Source organism: Furipterus horrens, unplaced genomic scaffold, assembly GCF_987537825.1.
Source record: "Furipterus horrens unplaced genomic scaffold, mFurHor1.1.pri manual_scaffold_4, whole genome shotgun sequence".
NCBI classification, from domain to species: domain Eukaryota; kingdom Metazoa; phylum Chordata; class Mammalia; order Chiroptera; family Furipteridae; genus Furipterus; species Furipterus horrens.
Genome location: NW_028327174.1, coordinates 41,847,964 through 41,860,729, shown reverse-complemented (window position 1 = coordinate 41,860,729; position 12,766 = coordinate 41,847,964). Strand labels below are relative to the sequence as shown.

At 35.0% G+C, this 12,766-nt stretch overlaps 1 protein-coding gene across 1 annotated transcript in view; it reads left to right on the top strand.

Moving 5' to 3' along the window:
- LOC150011586 (sucrase-isomaltase, intestinal-like) overlaps positions 1 to 7,431 on the top strand; it is a 78,565-nt gene extending 71,134 nt beyond the window's left edge. The window contains exons 18-23 of the mRNA XM_090275512.1: positions 184 to 240; positions 1,767 to 1,897; positions 3,423 to 3,511; positions 5,257 to 5,306; positions 5,489 to 5,647; positions 7,232 to 7,431. Coding sequence (XP_090131638.1) covers positions 184 to 240; positions 1,767 to 1,897; positions 3,423 to 3,511; positions 5,257 to 5,306; positions 5,489 to 5,647; positions 7,232 to 7,294 — 549 coding nt within the window. The 3' untranslated portion in view covers positions 7,295 to 7,431. The remainder of the gene's footprint in view (positions 1 to 183; positions 241 to 1,766; positions 1,898 to 3,422; positions 3,512 to 5,256; positions 5,307 to 5,488; positions 5,648 to 7,231) is intronic.
- Positions 7,432 to 12,766: the final 5,335 nt, after the last annotated feature.

The following is a 12,766-nucleotide window of genomic DNA, read 5'->3' as shown; positions in this document are numbered from 1 at the left end:
GATCGTGCATGTTTCATGGACAGTCTCTAGCTCTATTGCATAATCATATATGAGTTGACTATTACTTGCTTTTAATGCTAAATACAATAGGAGTCAATATCCTAGGAGCCAAATGTATTTTTACTGAAATATTTTAATACTACAAAATATTTTGAAAAGTCAAATGTTTTCTTTTTTTCAAAGGGAGCAAGATCTGTTTATGTGTATTTTCCTGAAGCATCCTGGTTTGACTTCTATACAGTATGTATTTTATAGAAACAATAGTATAAATATATAAACTCAGAGATTTATATGCTATTTTTTTCACTATTTTTATATGACTTCTAGAGCATTGGACTGTATAGTTCTGATGACTTGGTTCTTTGTGAAACCTTTTGTTAAGAATTGTTTGCTCTCCTCAAAAATTGTAAAATTAGGCCATATGTAGATAGGAAAATATTTGAGATGAAATATTAGTAGAATGAATATTTTTAGGAGTAGACATTTATTTTATGTAAACACTTAAATTCTTAAAAGCAAAAGACTCTACATAGTGATATTTCCTTGTAGCAAAGTGAAATAGATATAATTCATGAATCAGATACTTTATCTTGCAAGAAACAGAAACCCATTCAAGCCTACTCACATGGCGGGTTTATTACAGGGATACACATGAAATGACAAAAGAAATCATATAGAAATCCAAGAACAGCAACTCTGATAGCACTGGATTTCCTGGAGAAGTTCAGGATTCAGCTGCAAGTTTGTGAAATTTCAGCCCATGTTGTGCCATTACCAGGACTCAGCATTCCATGGGACAATTTTGTTTTATTAACAACTGACTTCCAAAGGGCCTCAGCTTCTAATGAACTTTATATTTGGACTTATTTTAATACATACTTTGTGCATTTGTGATAAGTGGCAGGCTCTCTTTCCATGTTTTATAGTTCAAATTCCCAAGAAATATAATATTGATCTAACCAGTCTTTTCTACATAAGCTACACCTAGTGTGTGCAGTGGGAGTGATGGGTTCCGTGAGCGGGGAGAGTAGAGGAATGTGAGGAAAACAGTGTGACATCTCTCCTGTAACTGAGTTCTCTTCTCCTATTCTTGCAGTATATTTTGATGAGCATTAGCTAATTTTGCCCAAACTTCAAGAAATTTTTATAAGAATAAGTTTAGATGTTAACTAAAGGACTAATACCACATTTGAAGAAAAGATATGCAATCTATTTTCAAAGTATCAATTTGTTCTCACTGGGAGAAGCGGTATTAAGAATTCTCCATTCTCGTGGTCAGATTATTATAGTATTTTAAACAATTAAAGTAATGGTTTTCAAACTGTATTCTTTGGAGATGCTTCATAAACTTCCTGAAATATTTGCATTAATTTTCACTTCTTAATATAATAGAGTATGATAAAAATGCTTACACAAAAGTGTTATTAGATCAGATTTTAACACTTTGGAGCCCAAAGCTAACTTGCATTCTTGTCATTTAACTTTTTAATAAGTAAGTGTGGTTATAAAGTTGAATGTCTGAAATAAGTATATGCTAATGAATGCTGCTTTTATGTGTTTACATACTGGAGTTTATGTAAATTTTTTTTCATTTTTTTAACACTGATACAGACATTTAAGTCACCCTTCTACTATTAGTGAATTCCATGAGTGCTTTGTTGTATTTAAACAGGAGTTAGGATTTTAACTTCCTGTGTCTCCTGAAATCTCTTAGTTGTTACCAGTTATGTAATTGGAGGTGTTAACTCCGGCTTCTTCTGTGCCAGGGGAGGCAAGTATCACCTTCTTGGCTGAAGAAGTCTGTTGAAGTTCCTGCTCCTCTGGATGTAATTCCCCTTTTCATTCGTGGAGGATATATTCTGCCAACACAGTTTCCAGCCAGAACCACAGTGTTGAGGTAACAGGCGTGTTCTGTCAGGAGACTTCACATTGAGCTGGGGATTCAACCTTGCGGTTGTGGTCAAAATTCTTATTGGGCAGGGTCTGAGGAGGGGCTGTTTGTGAGCAGGAGGTTAAGGACCGAAGGGTCGCTCAGTCAATACTGCAATTTGGTCTATGTGTGTGTTTGTACATGTGTATGTGGGAGTCAGTGTGTTCATGTGTGTATATGACAGAGAGAGAAAAAAGAGAAGGAAGAGAAGAAAAAAAAGAGCGAGAAAGATTAACAGATGATATGCTTGAGCGTTTCATGCAGTTCTCAGCTATCCTGCCCTAAGTATCTTCTTGTTATCATTTTTTAAGACAACCAGTGATTTATAATCCATGAATTCTTTCCCAGGTTTTATATGAAGGCCAGGTCAAGGTCCTTATGCTTTTATTTGTTTAGGTTATGTTTAATTAGTCTTTTTATTTCTCTATAGATATGTAATCAAAGATTTTGCCAATTAAACAAGCAGCATATTTTAGCAATAATAATTATCTTATATTTCAATTTTAAAGATTCATAATAACAAATAAGAATCTCTAATAGACATTAATTGAAAATAAAATGAGCTAAAAATATGCAACATTATTAAAGAGAAGTTTAGCTAGACATTTTTGAAATATTGAAAAGTCTGTGGGGACCCCTTGAACTATATATATATATTAGAACTATAGTTTCTAAGCACAAACTTGAAAAATAGATCCATTTGATTTTAACTTAGTATATTATTGTTCATTGCCAAGAAAAGAAGAAAGGGTCACATGCCTAACTTTTCAATTCAATAGAGAAAAATTTAATGAAATAAGTATATTGTACATAAAACCAAAATATTTTCCTTAAGGAATTCTCACTGTAGCTCAACTTCTCCAAAAGTAAGATTGTTTTATCGCTTGCACTGTGCAGTTCTTTTCTCTGTGTGATTTTGTGTTGCTAAGTGATTAAGATTAAATCCTTGAGTCCTGTCTCCATTGTGGAACCATAAAAGAAGGCACATGGATCCTGCCATCCTTGCTCCTGAGATGTTAATACAACTTCCAGCAGAACACACTCTCTGAACTACTACTTAAGTTTCATTTCCCTGAAATCCTTTTGGTCATACTTTAAAATCAACTCCTGGGTTCCCAGATCCAAAGATTGGCAATTTTGTAGATAAGCCAAAGAGAGTGGTGGATGTACTTCCCATCAGCATGTTATACCAATTAGTTTATCACTTTATTAATTACAAAAACCTTTACTTTTTTTTTCAGTTGGGACACATTTAAGAAGCCTGTATTAGGGGAATCACATCTTTTCCTCAGATTGAACAGTTCAGGGCAGAACTGGGTTAGTTATGGATATTTTAAGTTTCCTATCACTGAAGGTATTCAAGGATAAACCAAGTGGGAATTTGGTAAAGATGTTTATAAAAGGACTAAACATTTTTCTAGGTAATTCCATGAGATGATAAGAATTAGACCCTACTAACTCTGAAAATACTGTTTTTACTCTTTTTCTCCAGCCGTCTGAATCCTTTTAACCTCATAATTGCCCTAGATGAACAGGGAGAAGCATCTGGCTCCCTTTTCTGGGATGATGGTGACTCTATTGGTAAGTAGACCAACATGTATAACAGCTGAAATGTTCTGGATTGATTTCAGTATGACTTTACTTAAAATTAAAAATTGGAGACCTAGACCAGTGAAGTAAGATATAATGGACACCATAGCAAGATTCTACTTTCCCCAACATTACTGTCCAGGAACCTGAAAATTTCCTTATATCTGGCTCCTCATCTGGGTTAAGCAACACAGGTAAAACAACTATCTCCAGGAAGGTACTAACAAAATACATTATATTTATACACTATCTCCAAGGAGGTACTGACAAATTACTCCATGGTTACCTGAGAGGACAGAGCATTGACCTATTAGTATGCTAATATAAAATTTTTCTCATTAGTTTACTCTCACTTAGGAAGGAGCGGTGATTCCAGTTTTAAGGAATCAAACTTTTGATATATATTTACAAGAACTTGGCTATGGTGGCATAAATGTTAGGCTACAGGAAGGAAGAACTATTGAGATTTTATGGTGAAGAGACCTGGACCATCGTTTGAAGAATTATGTATGGTAGAGGAAGGGGTTATGGTTACGGTTATGGTTAGGGTTAGGGTTAGGGTTAGGGTTAGTTTGAACAGAGAACATTGGTCAAGATTTAGCTGGCTAAGGCACAATATCAATGGTTTTGTTTATTCATTTTTATCTTATTATCCCCATTTTCTCCTTTAGTCTAATCTCATAGATAAGCAAAATATAGAAAAGGCTTTCCCTGGAACAGTAGAAAGTCACAAACAGGTTTACAAGAAAATGGATGCTATTCAAAAGAGATGATAATCTCTGTGTAGTTACTGATGAGAACATTTCTTCTGTCACCATATTAGTTGACTTGACATCCATTTTTCTTTCCTTGCTCCTCTTTCATAAGCAAGAAAGACAGGGAAGGAAGAATCATTTACATAATAGAGATGAAAGTGTAGGAAAAGAGAATGTGAAAAAGAAAATGGAAAGGTAAATAGGAAGATACTGAGAGGGTACAGGGGTTGCTAGTGCTTGTACTTTTATGATAATCAACATTCTTTTATGTCCTTTATCCTTTTTTTTTCTTTTTTTTCAGTGAATTATCTCAGGAAATACTGATTAAATCTCTATCATTTGACAGATTGTTCAAATTTTAGAGGAAAGGGATTGAAATCAAAAGAGAGCCAGGGAGAAAGATGTCTGGCTGTGATAGTGACCTTGTGTATATGGACAATAAAGAGAACTGTGGGAGGATGTTGTATACAAAGTTTTAGTCAAAGAACACATATGAATGACCTGTGGGCCATTCCCATGGGGACTGATTGTGGGAGTTGGGGGCAGGCTGAGTGGAGTGGAGCAAAGAGCACAAAAAACACCACCAAATATTCTCACTGCCTTTAACAATATACTCTGCAGTTATGAAAGCAAAACAATTAATTTAAAAAATTAAGCAAAGCTCTTTTCTCTTTATTTTTCCATAAAGTAAGGTTGGAAAATGAGGGGAAGGTGGGAGGCCTGATAAGATGATAAAGTTTACTTCACCAGATTAACTATTTTTTATTTACCAAAGACCATCATGAAAAATGTAAGGTTGAGGCCAGTGAGTCTTCACATTTTTTTTTTTTGCTCAACAATTGCTAGATAGTTTAGAGTATTCCAAGCACAAGGTTTAACCAACACCTGTGGACTCAAGAGTTTAATTAATCAGAATTTAAGTTAAAAATAGTAAAATGTAAAATTCACCTTTATTTTATAATGTTAATACTTATTTTTCAGATTCTGTTGAAAGGGAAGAGTACTTCTATGTTGAATACAAATTCAGCAACGTAAGTTTAAACATTCAGTTTATGTTGTGACATAATCATTTTTATGAAGAAAATATATTCTAAGAGATATTGAAAGTATGAAGGTTTTAAAAGTATTGGTAATTCTTCATACCTTTGGGCCCTAAACTTCTGTACATTATTATTATTTGTTTAACATTCTTTTCTCTCATCCTTAACAACAGAGAACTCTGAAAACAACTATTATCAAAAATGGCTACCATGGAATTACTACTCTGGCATACAGCACTGTTCAGATCCTTGGTTTCACTTCAAAGCCAAATGTTATTTTTATGAATGGGAAAACCATCACAAGCAACAGAATGCATTATAATTCGAATGGGGTAAGTTTTAAAACACTACTGACTTAAAAGGCAAACCTTCCTTATTAAATCTCTAGGACTAATAATTGAATTTTCCCAGAATGTTACTTCCTTGCAAAAGACACAGATCACATTTCTAAAATCACAACTTGCATGTTTATGAAACTCAAGGAAGAAAAATTAGCACAGAGTAATATTTCCAGATAAAAGTATTCCCATATCAGGTCTAGAAACTTTGTTGGATTAAATATCACAAAAGATATCATGCAAGGCTGATGTGTTCCTTGGAAAATGTAACAAAGAAGGATAAGATGGTTGGCTAAAATAAATAAGAATACAAGTTTGTAGGAAATTGGGAGTTGAAGGTTCTGGAAGGATTCTATATTTCAATTCCTTAATTTAACAGATGAGAAAATTGGGCTTCCAAGGAGATTAAGTTACTTATCAAGGTCATGTACTCTAATAACTGACAAAACTGAGTCTTGACATTGAAACTCCTGAAATTTCACAGCTCTTTCCTTCTACTCTTTTCCATATTTATAGAGCTTCTAGTAAGAGTTTGAAAGTGTGTATTTGCTATAAAAACATGCTTACAGATATAAGAAATGATTTCCACCCCTGAAGAATTTAATGTCAAGCAGAATAGACACCAAAGCCCTAAAGAGGAGGAGGGATCTATAGATTTCGGAGCCTCTGAAGCCCTCATTTCATTTCTAATACCTTATGACATGATACAACAGAATGATGGTCTAATGCTTATTTAGAGCAGTGACACAGAGCTTAAGGAACTGAATTTTCATTTCCTTTTGTAAAATTAAGAAATAGTTGATAACAAAGTCATTCAAATAATAATCTATTCAAAACTTACTCTTCCCTAATTGGATTTTCAGTCTGGGGAATGTTGGTAAGCAAGTTGTTTGATATCTTAATCATAGTAGCAATTCTTTTTTTGAAGTTTTATGATTTACAGAAGACTTAGGAAAATGAATCTGTTTGATTCTCAGCATGCTCCTGGACATAGATTTGTATGGCCAATATTATCATCCAGATTTTAAAGAGGAAGAAACAATGTCTTAGAGGGATGTTGTAGTTAGTAAGGAAACTGGAGCTGTCCTTCCTTTTCCAGAACTCTTCCCTCATTCACTTTTATAAGTTCCCGATAGATGAAAAGTGACTTGTAGGTTAAAAACAAACAAACAAACAAAAAACAACCAGAACGGCTCTGCTGGGAAATTAGTTTCACAAACATTGGTTTCATGTATGTGTGTGGCTGATCTTGAATAAGAGAAAAAAAACCCAGAAGAACTTGATAAAGTTCTGTGGAATACAAAGATAGATCTCTTTTGAATAAAATATGTTGCTTAATTGGAGGATTCCATAAACTTATATTGTTGGAGTCTGTGAATCACTTGATAACTTTAATTCACTCCTATATATTATGTATTGGGTATATTATATATAAAATACAAAATACACAATACATATTACATGTAAATACTTAAGGCCTCTCAACACTTTATTGCATTTGATTATCTTTATAAACATCATTTGTTAGTTCTAATAACTTCAACTGTACTAATTTATTTTTTATCTCATCTGTTACAGAAAATCACTTTACAGATATCTGCACCCCTTTTCCAGGAGCTGACCATTTCATTTGAGCATTGAAAAAAAATTTAAATGACAACCAAAACAGGAAGAGTAAAAAGTAATTTATAGAAGTTATTAGAACAATTAAAATTATTTGAATAATATGGAAATAGTTTAATTTGAATAGCAATACAATTAAAGTATTTTCATCTGTGTGTTGTCTGTGTGTATTGGCTATTGTAAATGCTGTTATGTATTAACATAGGGGTGTGTATTCTTTTGAACTGGCATTTCAGGATCCTTAGGATATATTCCCAGAAGTGAGATCGCTGGGTCAAAGGCAGTTCCATTTTTAATTTTTAGAAGAAACTCCAAACTATTTTCCACAGTGGCTGCACTGGCCTGCATTCCCACGAACAGCACACTAGGGTTCCCTAGTGGGAGACAGATATTTCAAGAAGCTCTTTACTTAACTTTTCAAAGCACTGGCATAATTATTTATTGTATCAAGTTAATTATTCAATAGTGACTAGGGTATTGAGGTAGGTGGAAACCAAGACAGTTTAAGGCCCCAAAGCCAAGTAAAGAATGTCTTCTGTGACTTTATGAAGGGGAATGAGTAGATTTCTGGGTAAAATGCCATGGACAGGTCAAGTAAATAGGCACTGAGAAGTGACCATTGGGTTGGTCAAGGTGGATGTTGTTGGTGAGCATGTCAAGAGGGGACCAGGTGAACTGGGGTAGGTCTAAGAGAATATGAAGGAGGAGTAAGCGCAGACAAATCTTTAGAGGAGCTTAGGTATGTATAAGGGGCAGCAGAGGTGAGGCAGTGGTTGGAGGAAATGTGGGTATGAATGTGTTGTGTATGTAGAGTTTTTTGTTTGATTTAAAAATAAACTGTAGGCAATAATTGGCTGATGTCTAAAATCTTTGTTTAGTTTTACTCTATTTGAGTTTAAGACTGAGTAGAAAAACAAATCCAAATGAAAATCTACAACACGTTTATGAGAGTGGCTAAAATATTCTAAAATATTGGTGATACCAACTGCTGGTGAAGATGCAGAGACACAAGAATTTTTACTCAGAAATGCACAATGGTAGAGCCACTTTGGAGGATAGTTTCTTATAAAACTAAACATAGACTTACCATGTGACCCAGCAATTATGTTCCCAACTCAAGTGATTTGAAAACTTTTGTCCACATAGAAACCTACATGCAATTTTTTATAACAGTTTTATTATAACAATCAAAAGCTGGGAGCAACCAGAACATCCTTGATGGGTGAATATATGTATATATGGCAATGACACCCAGTAACAATGGACATACCCAAGACTCAGATCTTGTTTTCTAATAACAAGTCTTCAGTAAAAGAAACCAGGCATCCTTAGAGCAATGGCTGTTTCTAGGGCAGGGGCAGAAATATATAAGATGAATCAGGAGCATAATGTAACGTCAAATAGCAAGGAAGTTTGAAAAAAAAAAAAAGACATGGTGGGACTATGCCAAAGGGACACAAGAGCCAACAAAAAAGTTTCCAAAGGCCAAGCTGGAAAAATTTAAGCAACAAAATTAATAACTGGATACTGGACTTAACCCTGAATATAAAATAAGTGTCCATTAATCCATACTGAGATAACTAAATGATCGAATAAATAAGTAAGTAGGAGAAGAGACATATCTCTCAGAGAGAAGAATTCCAGATAATTTATGAAGAAACTTCAACTGTGAGGTATGCTAAAGCTTCCTTCCAAAGAAAATATTAAGGAAAAGGGGGGAAATAAAAAATTAACTATACAGAAGAGAAACTTGACAAACACTTTTTTAGCCAGGTGGTCAATGTGAATATCATTGGTGGGTGGTAAGTGGTGTTGATAGTATGTTCTCTGCAAATGTGGTATTAAAAATGACATATAATCTCCTATAACAATCCTCCCCCAAACCTATAATCCCAGTCTAATTGAGAGAAAAACATCAGACAAACCCAAATTGAGGGATATTCCACAAAATGCCTGGCCAGTACTCTTCAAAACTGTCAAGATCATTAAAATCAAGAAAAGTCTGAAAAACTTTCAGAGCTAAGAGGAACCTAAAAAAAGCAATAATGACAAAATGTAATGTGATGTTGGGCAGGATCTTAGAAGAGAAAAAGATCATTAAGGAAAAACTAATGATATCTAATGAAATACAACTTTAGTTAATAACAATGAGTCACTATTGGCTAATTATGACAAATGCACCATAGTAATATAAGATGCTAACCACAGAAGAAACTGAGTGTAGGGTATATAAAGATTCTCTGTACTATCACTGAGACTTTTCTGTAAAGACTTACTTTGATACAAAACTTTTGTAAAATTACTTTTAAATTAAAAAAGAGTTTATGAGAAAGAAAACATATGGAGCTTCACAAGAGTTCACATATTTGTCTGTAATTTGACATCGACTTCCCAGCAGGAGTCACTGCAGTCACTGCTAAATTAGCTCTTTCGGTCATCATCATTTCGGCTTCCCCTTTCTTATGACTCCCTCCAAAGTTGCCATGACCCCAATATGGCACTTGTAACAAAGTGGCTGGTTATCTTAAGTTTTTACACAGTGTAAAACAATTATGGAAATATAATTATCTTTTTAATTTCAAAAGTTCCCAGCTGTTTACACTATTCTAATAAAACGGTTATTGAAATCCAGATTGCTCTAGTATTATATTTATGTCTCGCCCAGAATTACAGAGATGTAATAAATATGGTGTGGATCTACTTAATGATATTCACAGTGTGAAGCTCCTAGTGCGGTCAGTGTGGGATAAATAGACTCATTTATTTATGAGGTTTGTCATGGGCCTCCTGTGTGACAAGTGTGTGCTGATCACTGAGGGTATGAAGAGGAGGAGATGTCATCTCCGGCATCTAGTCTTGTAGTATGTTTCTCTCCTTTTTGAGAAGCCATGCCAAGGCCGACCAGAAGAGAGTGGACGACTTGTGGCAAAGATCAAGCATCTTGCCAACATTGTGTTGAGTCCCAGACGCTGGTCCTGAGTCCAGATCCCCAGGTCCTCAAGGCCTAGGGACAGAATAAAATTTCCCAAAGCACCTTGCTGGGACTCATGCAGATCAGAGACAGAGAATTATTTTAAAAACTTCTACTCATTTTTGATGACCAAGAGAAAAGGCACCAAAAATTTCTCACTGTTGAGGAACATCTAACCCTAAAAACCCAGAGATGTTTGAAAGTTTCAGGAGGAAATTTTAAATAACTACATAAAACAAATGTGTTTTTTTTTTTTCTAAGAGAGATAGACCACACCACACAGCATGCTTATGTCCTTGAACCAGCTGCTTCTTCTTTAAGGCTCTTTCAAAGGACTCCATTGAATTCTTAGCTCTTTGAGACTATCAAAGTTCCCTTATGCGGCAGTTTCCAAAACAAATGTGATTTCACAAAAAGAATGATTTTAAAACAAACTGAAACAAGTCAGTTGACTATCACCTTTAAAATATTCCTTGAACTCCCCATTGACATTTTCTTAAAACCAATCTCCTAGAACTTTTTGAAACCCCAGATCACGCAGAGCTGGGTACCAAAATCCTTCATGTGGTATCTGTCAATAATAGCCCATACCGTTTCTTTGGCTGTTTGGTTCTACATAGTGTGTAAGGCTAATGTTATTTGTTTTTACTAGAAATAAATAACACTACTATTCAAGAAAACAAAGTCCAATGGTGATATTATGATTGTCAAGCCTAATCATATACAAAAAACATGCAATTAATTTACTTTCAAATATACTTTGAAGACTAATTACAGCCTATTTTGAACCCACAGAAAATGTGAATTCAAACAAAGCCTATATCACAATAATATTATCTAGATCTTTTTACAGCCCCAGTATATGTAATGCAGTGAGCAAGATGAGGGCTATATTACAAAATGTATTTCATATATTGATTATGGTTCAATTTTCCTTATTTCAAAGCAAAACAAGACCCTCTGCTTATTTTTGTTATTGTATTGATACAGAAAGCGAACTCACTCAGCTTTTCCACAAATGATACTGCAATTGAGGGAAATTAGTGCCAATTAAGACCACTGTGCAGCTGTGAACAAAGGCATATTTAGATTGCTGCCCTTATGGTATGCTTAATAATGGCTGGTCTTACGGTGTGATGTATAAATCAAGGCTTATAATTTTCAACAAAGTTTTAACTTTTATTTGACAAATTGTGCTAATTTTATTCTGGCTTACGAATTGGAACAGATTTGTGTAAATTATTTAAAATGCATGCTGGGGTGCTCATTGTACCATCACGTTTTTGCATTTGCTTTCCCCATTCCATCTGTCTTCCCCCCACCCCAGAGAACTCGGTATGTATTAAAATAGACTGTTTCTTGAGGTGATAATTATGTACAAGAAAAAACCCAACTGTGAATGGACTGTCACCATCAAGGGCTTTACTGTTTTACTCTTTAAGTTCTTTCTTATATGTGATAGTAATGTGTTCAGAGCTAGGCAGATACGGTAATGTCAGGAGCACATCCTATATCCTCAGACAATTTCTTGATGGATTTTAGGCAACTTACAGACAGAAAGGATTCCAAGCACTGAACAAATACATATGAAATGAAATGTGCGTATTGCGTAGACATGTGATATAAACCTTGTTTCTTGGGTAAACATCCCTGAGATATGGGAAACAAAGAGGGTGAACTTGAGGAGTGCTCCAGCTTCCTTTGAGGACAGTGCTTTCAGGCCATGGCTCACAGAAGGTACTCAGCTACAGCCCCATGGACTCCCCAGGAGCCAGAGTTTGGACCTGGGAAGGCAAGGCAGCTAGACTTTGTGGAGCAGAGGACCAGAGAGCAGAGAGCTGCTTTATACCTTTCTGTAAGCAGTTTAAGATCATTAGAGTCAAAGAAATCAAATATCATTTTAGAAATTGAGTTCTAACAATTTTTAATCCACAGTAGTTCTTCCTAAAATCAAATTCTGTTACACCCTGCAGCTGAACTGGGGGTTATAACTTACTGAAGGTTTCACTCTTTTCAACTCTCCAAACCCCAGCAGGAGGCAGGAATGATCCTGGCCTTTGTGCTGTTAATCCCTCCCCTCCTCCCCCATCACAAGGCCCTGCAGATGTTCCCTGCCCATTCTCCATTACAAAAGCCCAGCAGCCAGCAACTCCTAAAACTTTCCTTCCTTGTGGGAAGCTGATCTCCGGAGCAATATGATGGCGGAGGACACACCTGCACTTGAATAAGTCTTGTCCCTCTCATGGAAAGAGAAACTGTCATAGATACTTCTATACTTCTTGCCTTTAAAAAAAAAATGGATTTAAATAATCTTTTCAATGGAGTGTTCTAAAATAAACTAACTAAATTCTGGGTATTCTGCAGAAAGACCAGTGCTGATGTCGCAGTTTGTAATATTTACTATAGATCACTGTGGCCAAACTATTTATTAATTCAACTCCAAGCATTACCACAGTCTTCATTGAGAAAAAACAAATTGCTAGAAAAAAAACCCTTTATTTTTACAATTTTCAGTCAAA